General features: G+C 42.5%; 1 protein-coding gene across 1 annotated transcript in view; it reads left to right on the forward strand.

Annotated features, from left to right (window-relative positions):
- The window catches only part of LOC109636649 (ephrin type-B receptor 1-like), a 70,487-nt gene that overhangs the window by 13,324 nt on the left and 43,282 nt on the right, over nt 1-13,881 (forward strand). Inside the window, exons 2-5 of the mRNA XM_069521587.1 lie at nt 7,516-7,580; nt 8,175-8,465; nt 9,366-9,584; nt 9,683-9,863. Of these exons, the coding sequence (XP_069377688.1) occupies nt 7,516-7,580; nt 8,175-8,465; nt 9,366-9,584; nt 9,683-9,863 (756 nt within the window). The remainder of the gene's footprint in view (nt 1-7,515; nt 7,581-8,174; nt 8,466-9,365; nt 9,585-9,682; nt 9,864-13,881) is intronic.

A 13,881-nucleotide genomic window follows, 5' to 3' on the forward strand; every position in this document is an offset into this window, starting at 1 on the left:
TATAATGGTTCAACGTGGTTGTTGGCCACTTGGAGTTAGCTCGAGGAACTGTAAATAACTCTGGCATGTATATCGTGGTTAGTTAAAATAATAACTTCAATTGTTATAGAGCCTTTCAATGGACCCAAGGACGCTTTACATGTTTAAGGACATATTTAAGGTGAGAGACAAAGACAAGGACAGATTGTGGTATTGTGAATCTCCGCTGGCAGAGCATTCCAGAGGTATCCTATATAGTATAGCAATGTTATAACTAGAGAGCCCTTACACTATAAGGAAATAATCATCTTAATCATTGAATCCAGTTTCATTCAGTGCCATGGCCATGGTTTGGACTAGGCCCCTTTGAAAGGAGATTTTGGACAATTCTACGCCTCTAACTTTGTGGGAACAGTTTGGAGAGGCATGACTCTGCCCCAGTGCACAAAGCAAGGTCCATAAAGTCACGGTCGGGTGAGTTGGGTGTGGAATAACTTGACTGGCTGGCACAGAGCCCTGACCTCAACCCCATCCAACACTTTTGGGATGAGCTAGAACCCCATAAACGCTCTTCTGGATGAATGGGCAAATATTCCCGCAGACCCACTCCAACATCTTGTAGAAAGTCTTCCCAGAAGAAGCTGTTATAGCTGCTAAGGGGGGACCAACTCTATATTTATGTCTTTGGGTGTTATAAAAGCTCCGGTAGGTGAAATGTGCCCTTAAATTCAGTCAAGCTTCAACAGATATCAGCTCCCTTAGTAAATATAGTTGCTGGATGTTCTCCTGGAATTATCCGAAGTGTCTGTACATGAAAACCCAAATGTCACAGTCTGTTTCTCCAGACATTTTCCAGAATGTTTCCCGACAGCCCCGATAGTAAAAACTTCAGAGATTGTTGGAGTGAGCACTTTCAAGAATTCAGCCAGGAATATGATTCTGTGTGCGAGTGGGCGTAATGACATTTCCAAAAAAAACAGAAATAACTCAGGACAAGAAAGATAACGAAATTCAAGAGCTTTTAAAATAAAACAGTTTTTTAACGCCTGTCTCCCACGTCTCACCTGAAGGCTCCAGGGCTTTTCCTGTTGTTGTGAAGACGTCTGTACTTGTCCTGCAGTGGTCTTCATTTCAGGTCTGAACTTTGTTTTTTAAAAATGTTTCTGGAACAACATTTCATGGGTTCTCTCTTGGTCCCATCCTTCCACCAAGTTTCATGGAAATCCGTGAAGTAGTTTTTGCATAACCCTGCAGACAAACACAACCATCGTGCTGAGGGTCTATTTCCACAGCAGACACACACACACACACACAGGGAAACATTCACATTGGGAGACTTGTTAGTGTCCATGTGACCAAAATAAGTGTGAAAATGACTGAAGTGTTTGCACTGGGAGTATAAACAGTTCACTGTCAAACCAAATTACTGAGCTGACAGATAATTCAACTTCAGAGCTGAACTGCAGAGTCAGGTGATGACTTTTCTGGCTCCGCACATCATCATCTCATTCACGGTCAATATGAAAGTATTGATTGAATCGTACAGTACATACGAATAAAAAGAGCTCGGTTCCAACACCATCACCCACTGACGATGATAAATATCACATGACCACAATACATTTTATAATCCCCCTCATATTTCAGACGACACATCAGAAATGCGCAGCAACACACTGATGGCAGCGCGGCGCACTGGTGCATGTCGCTGTGAAATAGCAGCAGAGGTGTGTGTGTGTGTGTGTGTGTGTGTGTGTCTGTGTGTTACTATTTATGATGCTATAGAAATGGGTGAAACGTCATGATTGACAGCTGAGACTGATTTGCGATTGGTTCAGCGCATGTTTGTATGGACATCGATACTTCAGCCCCAGTCCCCCGATCGCTTCTGTGACGACTCTGGTCCCTTCTGACGTCTTCGGCACAAGATGACGCATCTTCAGTCTTTACTTGGAACCAAAGCTCGATATGTTTGTGGACTCGGCTTCCTTTATTAGTCATGTTCATATCCTGAGCTGCAGTTACAGTATCACTGTGGGAGGTGCATGAAGGAGGGATCTTGTGTTTGATCCTTTTTATGTAATGTGTAAACTACAGTATCTGTATTCCTCTGGGTTTGAGTTGAACTTGCTCCTGATCCCACATTGAATTAACGACAATACTCCAGTCGGTGTATCTTCAAACTGCAGCATGCACGTGTTTGTTCCACTCCGGATAAGTGGTTAAAAAATAAACTCTCTCCTTAATTAACGACATGACGGTGTCACGCCACAGAGAGGGAATGGTAATTTTGTCTGCAACATGTGCATCTCCTCGTGTAAATCCACGGTTGTTGTATAGTTATCTGTGTCTTTTGCTGATACAATGTGTTTTTTAAACTGCTGAGCAGACTCTTTTAAGACAACAGGGCCGACCCATTAGCCAGTCCTTCAGATTGATGTTGGATGTGGAAGTTATTGGGGGAGAATCTGCAGCCTGTGGAAACACTGTGCAGATCAGAGGAGGTCTGACACAGCAGAGTGTTAAACTAGTGAAGGCAGGATAAAGTAACTGCGTGTGTATATACTGTAGTGGCTTGTTACTGAAATTATCTGACAAATGTATTTAAACTCTAACAAGAAACATTAAAACCTCTCACATGTGATTGAAGTCATTTAAAGTACTTCACACTTCTCCACATCTGAGTCTTCAGATGTTTTATTTTGCAAAATTCCAAAATATTAAATGTCCCAGGTTTCTCGTTTCATGTGGAGTTTCTGTCTTTTTTTCTCCTTCAGGTTTTCCGAGCAGTTTGCGCTGCCTGATAATTGTCTCCATAATTGATTTGGGGGCATGTGAGGTTGGATTAAAAGAAAAGCTGCTCTGCGTGAGTCTTGCCGAGTGTGTGTTTTTGAGAGAGTACACATCTGTGCAGCCAACTAATTTGATTTTTGCAGGTGCACATCTGTGGCTGAATGCGTGCGCTCTCGACTGAGTTGTCCTTTCGTGATGCGGCGGCAAAGTGTCATTCCACTCCAGCGGCTGATTGGTCAATGACGGTCTCTGCGGGCGGTATGACGTCTTTCACTCCGGGAGGCCTTTTAGTGTATGTTTGGCTTGTGTGAGTGTGTGCGTGTTATTTCTGTGTGCTTCCTTAACCATGAGTGTGATGCTCCCAGGCGTACTGTCTTTCTCTAAGAGGCACGTACAGTATAGAACACACACACACACACACACACACACACACACACACACACACACACAGATATAACAACATTCGTAACTTACAGTATTGGAGCAGTAGACTAATCTGGTTCGACCACACTGGATAATTAGGGTAAGAAGAACCAAGCTCACTGGGTGTTTGACCACTTACATACATCACACTTATAAAAACAGGTAAAAAGAGGAGGAGGCACTGAAACGGTGAAATTTCTTCTAAATCAGTGTGATGAAAATACTTTTATTTCTCTCTCGTGGGCCACAACAATGCTTTAACAGCCGGTTTGACTGCTGTGAAATATTGCAGATTTACCTGCTGTTTCCTCGGCTATAAAACTGCTTCTTTTTTCATTTCGTTGTGTTGCACCGGTTGAGGAGGTGCACCGCTGTGGGGGCAGCGGCCCCACATTGCAAACGATCACAGCCTCCAATATGTCAAAAGTAATTAGGCTGATCGGAGAGTATACCCTATTATGCACGGAGAGGTGTGCACGCTCTGTGCTGTTAATTAGACTGATGAGTCGACTCTAATAAGCCCAACGCAGCCACACGACTGCTTTTACTCTCATTAGACTTCTTCTACCTTTTATATTGAGGAATGTAAGTTTGCTGCTTTGCTCGACGCATTGTGGATCAGAAATGTGCACAAATCGATGAAGACGACTGTTCATCAAAAGCTCGTTGGTGGATGAGGTGATTTATAAAATATCTGGACATTTTTTAATCATCAATTTCTTCTTTCACTCATTTTTTTGCCAAAAATGCAGAATTCAATAGTGCCAGCTTTTCAGATGTGAGTATTTTTTAATTAGATTTTACAAAATAAGCAGTTTGTTAAATTATTAATTAATTATAATAACTTACATTTTTATAGTGCCTTTCAAGGGACCCAAGGACACTTAACATATTTGAAGGAGGACATATTTTAGGAGACAGAGAAAAGTGCAGATTACGTCAGATGGGGTCATAAGCATTTTTAAAGTAGTAATTTGAATTTGTGAATCTCTATTAGCGGAGCATTCCAGAGGGTGGGGGCCGCCAAGCTAAAATACTGATGAAAGATTCCACAATTTTTTCTGACTAAAACATTCATTGATTGAAAATACTTGTTCATATCCATATTAATATTCACTCAGTACAAATTTAGAAGTTGGTCGTATTAAAAAAAAAAAAAGAAGACATTTGGCGTCATGGTTTAATATTTACACCCACATTGCTCAAGCTGTGCTCGAGATTTAATAACATGAGATGATGAATCACTGAGGTCTCCCAAGAGTTCCTGCGTATGATGGTGCAATCAATTTCCAATGAACAAAAATTTACCAGCCAAGTTTGTAAATTGTGAGACAAAGTGTGAGCCTGTGACGCGGTGTACTGACGGAGAAAGATGGTGGCAGGATGGAGTATGACAGTGCGCAGCCATTGTTCTCTCGAGTCCTCTCTTGCGAGCCCTTGCTGGAAGGTGAAACATGTGAAACTACACGAGCTGTTCAAACACCTCCTCTACCAACACCGGGGATTTATTACTGTGCTTTTCCTTTTTTTCCCCCAAACTTCAAAGACCTCCACATATAAATATACAAGGTAGAAATGAACCAGCTCCATCTTCTGCTTCGGTGTCAGCGTTTGAAAATCTGTTTTGCAGAAGCTACAAATAGTGACGGTTGTCACCGCTTAAATAATCTTTGGTCCGAGATTTTGATAGTCGGCTACATTTTTTGCTCGACGAGCGTTTCATTTTCCCAAACGACCTTCACTCCCAGGGGAGAGCTGAGAAACTGGGTTTGGCTGTAATTAGGCTAGCTCGCCGACGAAAAAAGAAGCACTCCAGGTGGAGGAGGAGGAGGATTAAAGACGGGGAGGTAGAGGGAAGGAGAGGATGAAGGTGGGGAGGGTGTGATGATGAGGAGGAGGAGGAGAGCAGATAATGAGAGGCAGGGTGACAGAATGAAAGAGTGCAAGAGCATGTCAAGAATCGGGGGGTGGGGGTGGGGAGGTTTTAGCCTGCGGCTGCTTCATGGTGTGATGTTTTATTACAGTGGCTCTATGTTAAGGTCTGTGTTGTCAGCATGTCAAGTGACGTACGTCCGTGGACGCTCGTCTACAGATGAATTGTGTCGCTGTTAATTGACCATAGTTCACCGACAGCAGAGCAAAGTGGTGTTATTGAAAGTTCATTAAAGGAGCACAGGTGGCTTTTAGCACCGTGTCCACGATGGAGCCACGAAAAATGAGACAGAAACAAGAATGGCAGAGGGAGCGCAAACCTCCCCCGAGGCCCTAAGTAATAAATAAAGAGTCTGTATTTATATATCACTCTTCTAGTCTTGATGACCACTCAAAGCGCCTCATCTCACCATATTTTAACTTTACATTTAAGTTTTTACATTAAGTTTTACAACTACATTTGGCAAAATATCTCCATTAGATAGTAGTTCGCTTAATGTGTGTGGGTTTTTTAAAGAAAGAACCTGATCTGCATCAAAATGGGATGGGTTCTTTTTGGATTCCAGTTTTGTGGAAATCCATTTAGTTGTTTTTGTGTAATCTTACTTAGAAACAAAGGAACATAGCTCCTGGCGGCTGTAATTATATTTTTTAGGTCTTGCTGTGGTTCAAAAAACCATTTTGACTTGTCTTCTCTAATTGTGACTGTTGAGAGCAACACAGCAGTTACTGTTGCTTGAATAACTTAATAATTTTTTCATGAGGTGGGTTCTTTTGTCTCAGTGGAATTAGCATTTGTGCAAATTTTCTGACTTTTATCAGATTGTTTGCTCCCCTTTCTGCTCTATGACAGTAATTAAAAATAAGTGTTTTCCATTCTTTGACTTCACAACCCCAAATCTTTAATCGCATGCTGTTTTCCTCTGGCTCGTTGCATTACCATGTATGGACACGTTCACGCAATTAATTTATCTCCCTCTATTACAAATGTCTCATTTTTCCAATTTACCAGCCCGTCAGGCTTTGTACATGCCAGACAGAGAGATGCTGAAAATAGTTGTTAGGGCCGCTGACATAAAAATACATCACCATTAACACGGGAGGATCTATAATATGAAGAGACACGTTTCACAATGAAAGTTGTCATGTGGGATTTTGCTGTCAAGCCACTTTGTTGTAGAGTTGTCACATGGGCCTGCTTCTCATCTTCCACTTAGCTTTGTTCCCATCTGAGCAGGTATGATTATCCTTCTGATGTTCGGCGCTGTGACAGTGCGTCATCCAGCTGTGATCAAATCAATGTATGTGGGGTAAGTATGTGAGATTAGAGCGGCAGACGGAGCTGTAGGTTCAAGCGGGGACATGAAGTCGTAGTGGCACCAACAACAGCCGGGTGATACCCGCACACACTCGCGTAACAGAGTCGTCAATTAAACGCTATTTGCTGCTGCTGCTGACTGATTTCACCTGTGTGTAATTACTCTTTAATTTATGCTCTCTGACGATGCTATGCAGTAACTCATTAAATTACCTGCAATGTGATCAGCCTGCTTATTTCAGATAAGAGTCGTTATAATAAGTCTCACCACGCGGAAATTCAGGACGCGCATTTAGGGAGTGAGGGATTGTATAAAAAAAAAAAAACGCCTTTCACGGTATGTTTTGTGTTATTGTACAATATGAATTATAATTGCACTCACACCTCATGTACATTGTAAGTGAAAGTTTATTTGTATCCGAATAATCACATTTGCAGTTTGGATTGTAATAAGTGACGTCTTGTAGGCTTTTCTATATTTGGAAGTTAGAATAAATAAAACAATTAACTATTTGCAATTATGACTTTTACTTTGTGCCCTCGATTGTAGCCGGTGCTTTTTACCAGTTTGAATATATTTAGGGCGGCAGACAATCATTGTTCGGCACAACACCTGCAGCCATTACTCCAAACTTGTCATTAATCGAAGTATATGAAACTTTTTCCTGATAGATACGTTAGACCGGGCATTTCTACACATACTATTTTCCTGTTGTATGGATAAAATGTTTGTAGATGACAGTCAAATCAAAGGTAAAACGATGACATTTATTCTACCTGGATTAGCTCTGTTGTCATTGTGTCATATCTTTTTGTTTATACAGTATTAGCATAGCCACAGGCCTGGTTGTTATTTGAGGCCCACTCATGTCTTTTATTTACTGTGTGTATGTGGGAAGAAGAAGGAAAGGAGACGCTTCGCAGAAGAAGGTGTGAAGGGGGATTTTCTGAATTCGAATGACATGCATCACTGTGCAGCTTCCTCTTAGAGCCGACTCATAATTAAACTCACCTGTCCTCTCCCTGTGTTCACCTCTCTCTCTCTGCCTGTCTCTCTTTTTGTCTGACAGAGACAGTGATGGATACGAGGACGGCGACAGCTGAGCTCGGCTGGATATCGTTCCCTGCCAATGGAGTAAGAACAATGTGCAAAAGTACTGTGTGTGTGTGTGTGTGTGTGTGTGTGTGTGTGTGTGTGTGTGTGTGTGTGTGTGTGTACCCTGGGGGAAAGCAGTTCGAGTACACTTTAACAACAGATCTGTCAAAATCTTAATTACAGATGCAAGGTGACACCAATTAACCAACACTGATGTAGAATAGAACGGATTCCGATAGATCAGAGAGGTGTGGCGCGCACAACAACTCGCAATAGACACACGAATAGATCAGAATAAATTGACTACACTATAATTGAATAAAACCGAATAGGTTGTTCCAGCCGGGGGAACTCCTCAGAGTTCTTAAATGCTGGCTCTCTTTCTCTGTGTGTGTGTCTGAGATGAGTGGCTCTAATTGTGATGAATGGTTGTCCCTGTGCAGCACAGAACAAGGTAGAGGAGAGGAAAAAACGAAATGAGGGAGGCAAGCAGGATAGAGAGACAAAACAGGAGCGAGGGAGAGAGAAAGTTTAATTTGTGTCAGTTCTCTGTAAACCCATTAATCATTTAGCCTCTCCTCTCCCCTCTCATCCACACCCCCTGCCCCTTCCTCACTCAACTTAATTCCCCAGTGGGAGGAGGTGAGTGGCTACGATGAGAACCTCAACACCATCCGGACGTACCAGGTGTGCAACGTGTTCGAGCCCAGCCAGAACAACTGGCTCCTCACAACCTACATCGACCGGCGGGCGGCACAGCGCATCTACGTGGAAATCCGCTTCACCGTGCGAGACTGCGCCTCCATCCCCAGCGTCCTGGGCTCCTGCAAAGAGACGTTCAACCTCTACTACCTGGAGACAGACAGGGCTGTGTCCGAGGGCATCAAAGGGGTGGAGTATTGGGCCAACGCGCCTTTTCTTAAGGTACCAGCCTTTGAATAGAGGAGCGAGACGGGGAAAGCCAAGTTCTGGCAGTAATCTGGATATAAATTATCATTTCAAAGTACATTTTAATGATGATCTCAGAGTTACACTGCACAAAGACGCAGATATTGTTGAGCCGTGTTATGCCGAGGGTTCAGAATGGAGTCAGACATTTTTTTCTTCTTCTGACTTTGGTATGCTAAGCAGGAGTGTTAAGTGCTGCAGCACGCAGACTCTAATCAGTCGCTGCTCTGGAGAAACTCAGGCCAGAGGCTGGTTTCTTCTGCGTATTCGTTATGAAATGTCACTCTCCTCTTGTGTCGCCAAACTTGGGTTGAAGAAGTTGTCAACTCAATAAACACTTTGGACTGTCTGAAATTGTATTTGTTGCAAAGTTGATAACAGGGGTTTGTATTTCTTAGCTCATTAAAAGTTGTCAGAAATGTGATCCAGAGGCAACACTCCAAACTTTTGTCAGTGTAGCTGAGTCACTCCTCCAACTGTTTAAATCATTTGGGTTCTTTAGGAAGTCACAATTTATGACTATTTGAATAAAACGTTCCACAGCGTTCTTCTCTGGTAAATTGACAAATGGTTGTTGTAGACTTTATTGCCACCTACTGGTCCAGCAGGTGTAAATCTGTGGTGGTTTTTGTGTTCTTCTCTGGACAGAGGTATTCTGTAAAACCTAGGTCATGTGTACAGAGACTTTCTTATATAAAACATATCCCCAGTTGTGTAGACTGTCGGCCTAAACTACACCAAATATTCACCCTTCTAGAAAGAACAGGGACAGAAAAAGAACACACACAAGCTCGTCCGTTTATTCATTTTCTCTCATCCCCCTTCCTCTCCTCTGCCTCCTCTGTCCCCCTCTCTCTCTATTTGTGTTGCTGCCAGGTGGACACCATCGCAGCAGATGAGAGTTTCTCCCAGGTGGATTTCGGAGGGAGGCTAATGAAGGTGAACACAGAAGTGCGGAGTTTTGGGCCTCTGTCCAAAGGCAGAGGCTTTCACTTGGCCTTCCAGGATCTGGGTGCCTGCATGTCCCTTCTGGCTGTCAGAGTATTCTACAAGAAATGTCCCAGCGTGGTGCAGAACTTTGCTTTTTTCCCAGAGGTACGTAGAGGCACGTTGATCTACAAACTGTGTTGCTGTTTTCGTCAGACTTTGGAAGAGCTGTCATCAAAAACATGTTAATAAACCCTTTTGTTTAGACACTGACTGGAGCAGAGTCCACCTCATTAGTCATTGCCAGAGGAAGCTGCATTCCCAACGCGGAGGAGGTGGACGTGCCAATAAAGCTTTACTGTAACGGAGATGGAGAGTGGATGGTTCCCATCGGCAGCTGCAGCTGCAAGGCTGGTTATGAACCGGACAATGGCAACGTGTGTAGAGGTAAATCTATACAATAACTAGAATGACACTCAGTAAAGCACATACATCTGCCAAGTCCGAGCAGTCCACTTAGATTCAATCAAGCTGCACCATATTGCACATAAACTCATTGGTCTATTAGTCCCTTATGTGTGTCTGGTTTATTCATCAATGTTCTGGAATTATTCACTTGGAAATTTATGAAAATGTCAAACCTCTATCTCCCAATGTGAAAGAAACAAAAAGATCCTGGATATGTCCCCTGATGCAAATCAGTGCCAAAGATTAATGGGTTCTTCTAGGCGCATGTTCCATTGATGGAATTTTGTAGAAAATCTCCTCAGTCGGTTTTACATAATCTTGCAAACAAACAAAAACTAGGACAGCAAAAGTAGAGAACATTCCCTACAGTTCAATAAACATCCGTGAACTATTTCCTGGACAATCACTGAAAATGTCTCAAGATTTTAAGAAAGTGTAAGAATATATCTGGATCCACACCAACAGTTTACTGAACCATACTGCATCCTTCCACTCAGTTTTGAGGAAAGTAGATCTGCATAATCTTGCTTTCAAACAAACCAACACAAGGAGAGGGGTGGAACCCTCTATGTGGAAGAGGTGATGAGGCTGCTCTAGTTCAAACTGTACTCGATGGAAAAAAAATCAATGAAAAGTGAAAAAAGTCGCGTGGAGACTGAATTAATCGCTTTTAATGACCTTGCACACAAACACGCGACATTATCTTGAAGCATGAACTCACAAAACCTGAAGGACAGAAGATCAATGTGCAGCGAACGTGCTTCTCAGCAGGCAACATCTCAACGAGCACACAACAAACACACAAGAGCCGACATTACAAACATACCACAGGAACAATGAAAATACTAAACCGCATCACTAAGCATGATGTATTGGAAGAAATGCTTTCAGTTGAGAGATAAATGGTTCAAATGTACATGCAGATTGTCTTTTTAATATCTCCTTTGTTATTTGCTGTGAGAAATCTGACACAGTTGAATCCTGACTTGCGCTACGAGACACTGCTGAGTCAAATTATGTAGAAAATGCAAATGTTTGTTGTATCCAGGGGAGCAAAGCATGTCATCTGTGGCAGTCCTCGTTAAATAAGCACACGCGTGTCTACATTTAGATGTATTTATGCCCAAGGGTGCAGCCCACGATGTTCAGTATGTTAATGTTAGTAGAGGCAGACTTGGCTGAGCGACTCACAGAAATAGCTTCCTCAGTATCTCTACCTCTTTTTCTTCTTTTTTTATATCTGGCCTCCTTCCCCATTTCCTCGCCAAAGTAAAACCCATCATTTCTTATTTTCCCTGGAGAGTCTCATCCATTGTGTGTGTGTGTGTGTGTGTGTGTGTGTGTGTGTGTGTGTGTGTGTGTGTGTGTGTGTGTGTGTGTGTGTGTGTGTGTGTGTGTGTGTGTGTGATGTATGTACATATGGTGAAATGATAAGTGAGGGCGCTTCATCCCATGTTAATTAGTTTAGCGTGTTCCAGCCAGATTAGTCTTCTGCAAATTAGTCCTGGCCTGTCAGAGAGTGTCAGGGAGACAGAGGAGTATCAGATCAGGAAGGAAGGAAGAAACTAGGGAGTGAAGGAAAGAATCAAGGAGGGGCGAAAAACAATAAATGAAAGAAGGCACAAGGAAGGAAGGAATCAAGGAGGGACGAAAAGTAAGGAAAAATTAGGGAGGGGAGGAAGAAGGCATGAAGGAATGAACGAGGAAGGAAGGAGGGGAGTAAGAAGGAAGGAAGGATGGAAGAACGAAAGAGGAAGTGAAGGAAGGATAGAGGGAAGGAAGGATGGAAGAAAAAACAAGGGAACCAATGAGAAAGAGGTAGAAAACACACCTGAGATAAAGCAGAGAGAACAGAGTAATAATATCTAATGATAATATTCTACCTGACTTCTTCAATCGATGCTCTGAATGAAATGGAAGCTTTGCCTTTTGAATCTCCGGCTCTTTGCACATAAAAAAAACTTGCCTGACTTGATTCATGGGAAACTGTGATTAAGTCTGACAATGTTCCAGTGAAGTTGATTGTCATTGCAAAAGGAGTTAAGGTGGAATTTAAAAAATCATTAAGTCCTCCAAGTCCTTCGCTACAGAAAAATATTAAGCTCGTTATCGTTGCCCTTGAAAACCAACATGAGGAAGTAGAGCTGGGAAAGAAAGCAAAAGATGATCTCATTTTCATATCAACAGACGAGAGCGGTGGTCGTTTTCTTGCTGCTGCTGGACTCGTGTCTTCTCCACAGAACATTTCCTTGGTTCGTTAGCAACACACATTCCAAGTTTACAGTTGAGATATGACGGATACGTGCAGACAGAGGTTTATCATGATCATAAATCCGGCCTCTGTTGCGTTTAGGACTCTCCGAACAACGAACAACAACATTTCATGCCATGCAACAAATCCTACGATGTCATGAAATGTAACCTGCTGATATCATATTATATTTTTTAAATTTTCTTTTAGAGGACGATGTCTATTGCGACCGGTGTTTACATTGTTTTTTAATCCCTTCTAAAGTCAAAGCGGATTCAATACAATTTAAATACGGATTTGAGTCAAATCCTCATTCAGAGGCAGAACGCGCTGGGGTATTCTCGGAGGGGAACATGTCGGCTGGAGTGTGCAGACTGCAAACACGCTCAGTCGACATGACTTGACAGTTTCCACATATACCTGCGACGTGCTGTATTCAAAGCTTTTGTGCTTAAACTAGGATTCAATGTGTCGTGGGACAGAGCGTGTCCCGTCTGTCTGCTCCGAGCAGCCATCTTTTTAGTGAGCTCATCTGCCAATCAGCTGATAACCACTTGGCAGGAAAAAGGACTCACCAGTAGAACAGACGTTTATCTGAGTGTGTGTGTGTGTGTGTGTGTGCATTTGCATATTGTGCAAACTGTTCGGCAAAACTGGCTCAACCTTCTTTGTGTGTGTGTGTGTGTGTGTGTGTGTGTGTGCAAAGTCAACAAATATTCAAAAGACTTACTTCAAATGCTCCACTCTACAAATGTGAGCACTATCATCAAATACGCACAAACACACTAACTACCCCTGCTGTGAACCCCGACAATGCAAAGAGATTTTTAAAACCTGCAGGCGTTCAACACACAAACACACACACACACACACACACACACACCCATTTGTCTTTCTGCAACTGTGAGGACGCTCATAGACATTGTATTCCCGATCCCCATGCTGTAACCTTAACCATCATAACTAAGAGTTTTACCCTAATCCTAACCTGAACCTCATCCTAACCTGAACCTCATCCTCATCCTAACTCTGAAACCAAGTGTTAACCCTGAAACAGGCTTTTGAAGTTGTGCGGACTGACCTAAATATCACCACACTGATCATTTCTGTGTGAATTCCGTCCTCACAACCACTGAAAGACGCACAAACACACTTTCATGTACGTTTTTAATAATTGACCAGCGAGCACGTATATGTGCCAACTTCAGACAGTTGTTATCCACATGGTCGCTGCATGACTCCACAGCTGGCTGAAGGCACAGAAACTGAGGAATGATCTATTTTTTAAACTCTGTCTTTCTCTCTGTAAATCTCTGAGTTACATGTCTCCTGCTTTTCGTTTTTGTTGTTTCAACATCTGTTCTTAGATTTGTTACAATCACACGATGGATTTTTGTTTCATTTTTGTTAATTTTAATTTGTGTTAAACCGATCACACCAAATTATTTTCATGTTTCATATATAAAGAACGCAGCAGGAGATGTTCAGGTCAGACGTGCTCACAACAACAGGAAAATATATGGAGTTTATGAGAGTTACACTAGAGAACATCCTTAGTTCCTGTTGTATCTGTTGCAGGAACAAAGCAGCTTCCATGAACTTTAATTCAAAATGTGACTATTGTCAATATTATGATGGTACAATCCCCCCCCCCCCCACACACACACACGCACACGCACACAATCCCACAGACACACACAAACAACATCCTCATGCATTTGCAATGTCGGCACATCCTTTGACAGC

This window comes from Paralichthys olivaceus, chromosome 3, assembly GCF_024713975.1.
Source record: "Paralichthys olivaceus isolate ysfri-2021 chromosome 3, ASM2471397v2, whole genome shotgun sequence".
Taxonomy (NCBI): Eukaryota; Metazoa; Chordata; class Actinopteri; order Pleuronectiformes; family Paralichthyidae; genus Paralichthys; species Paralichthys olivaceus.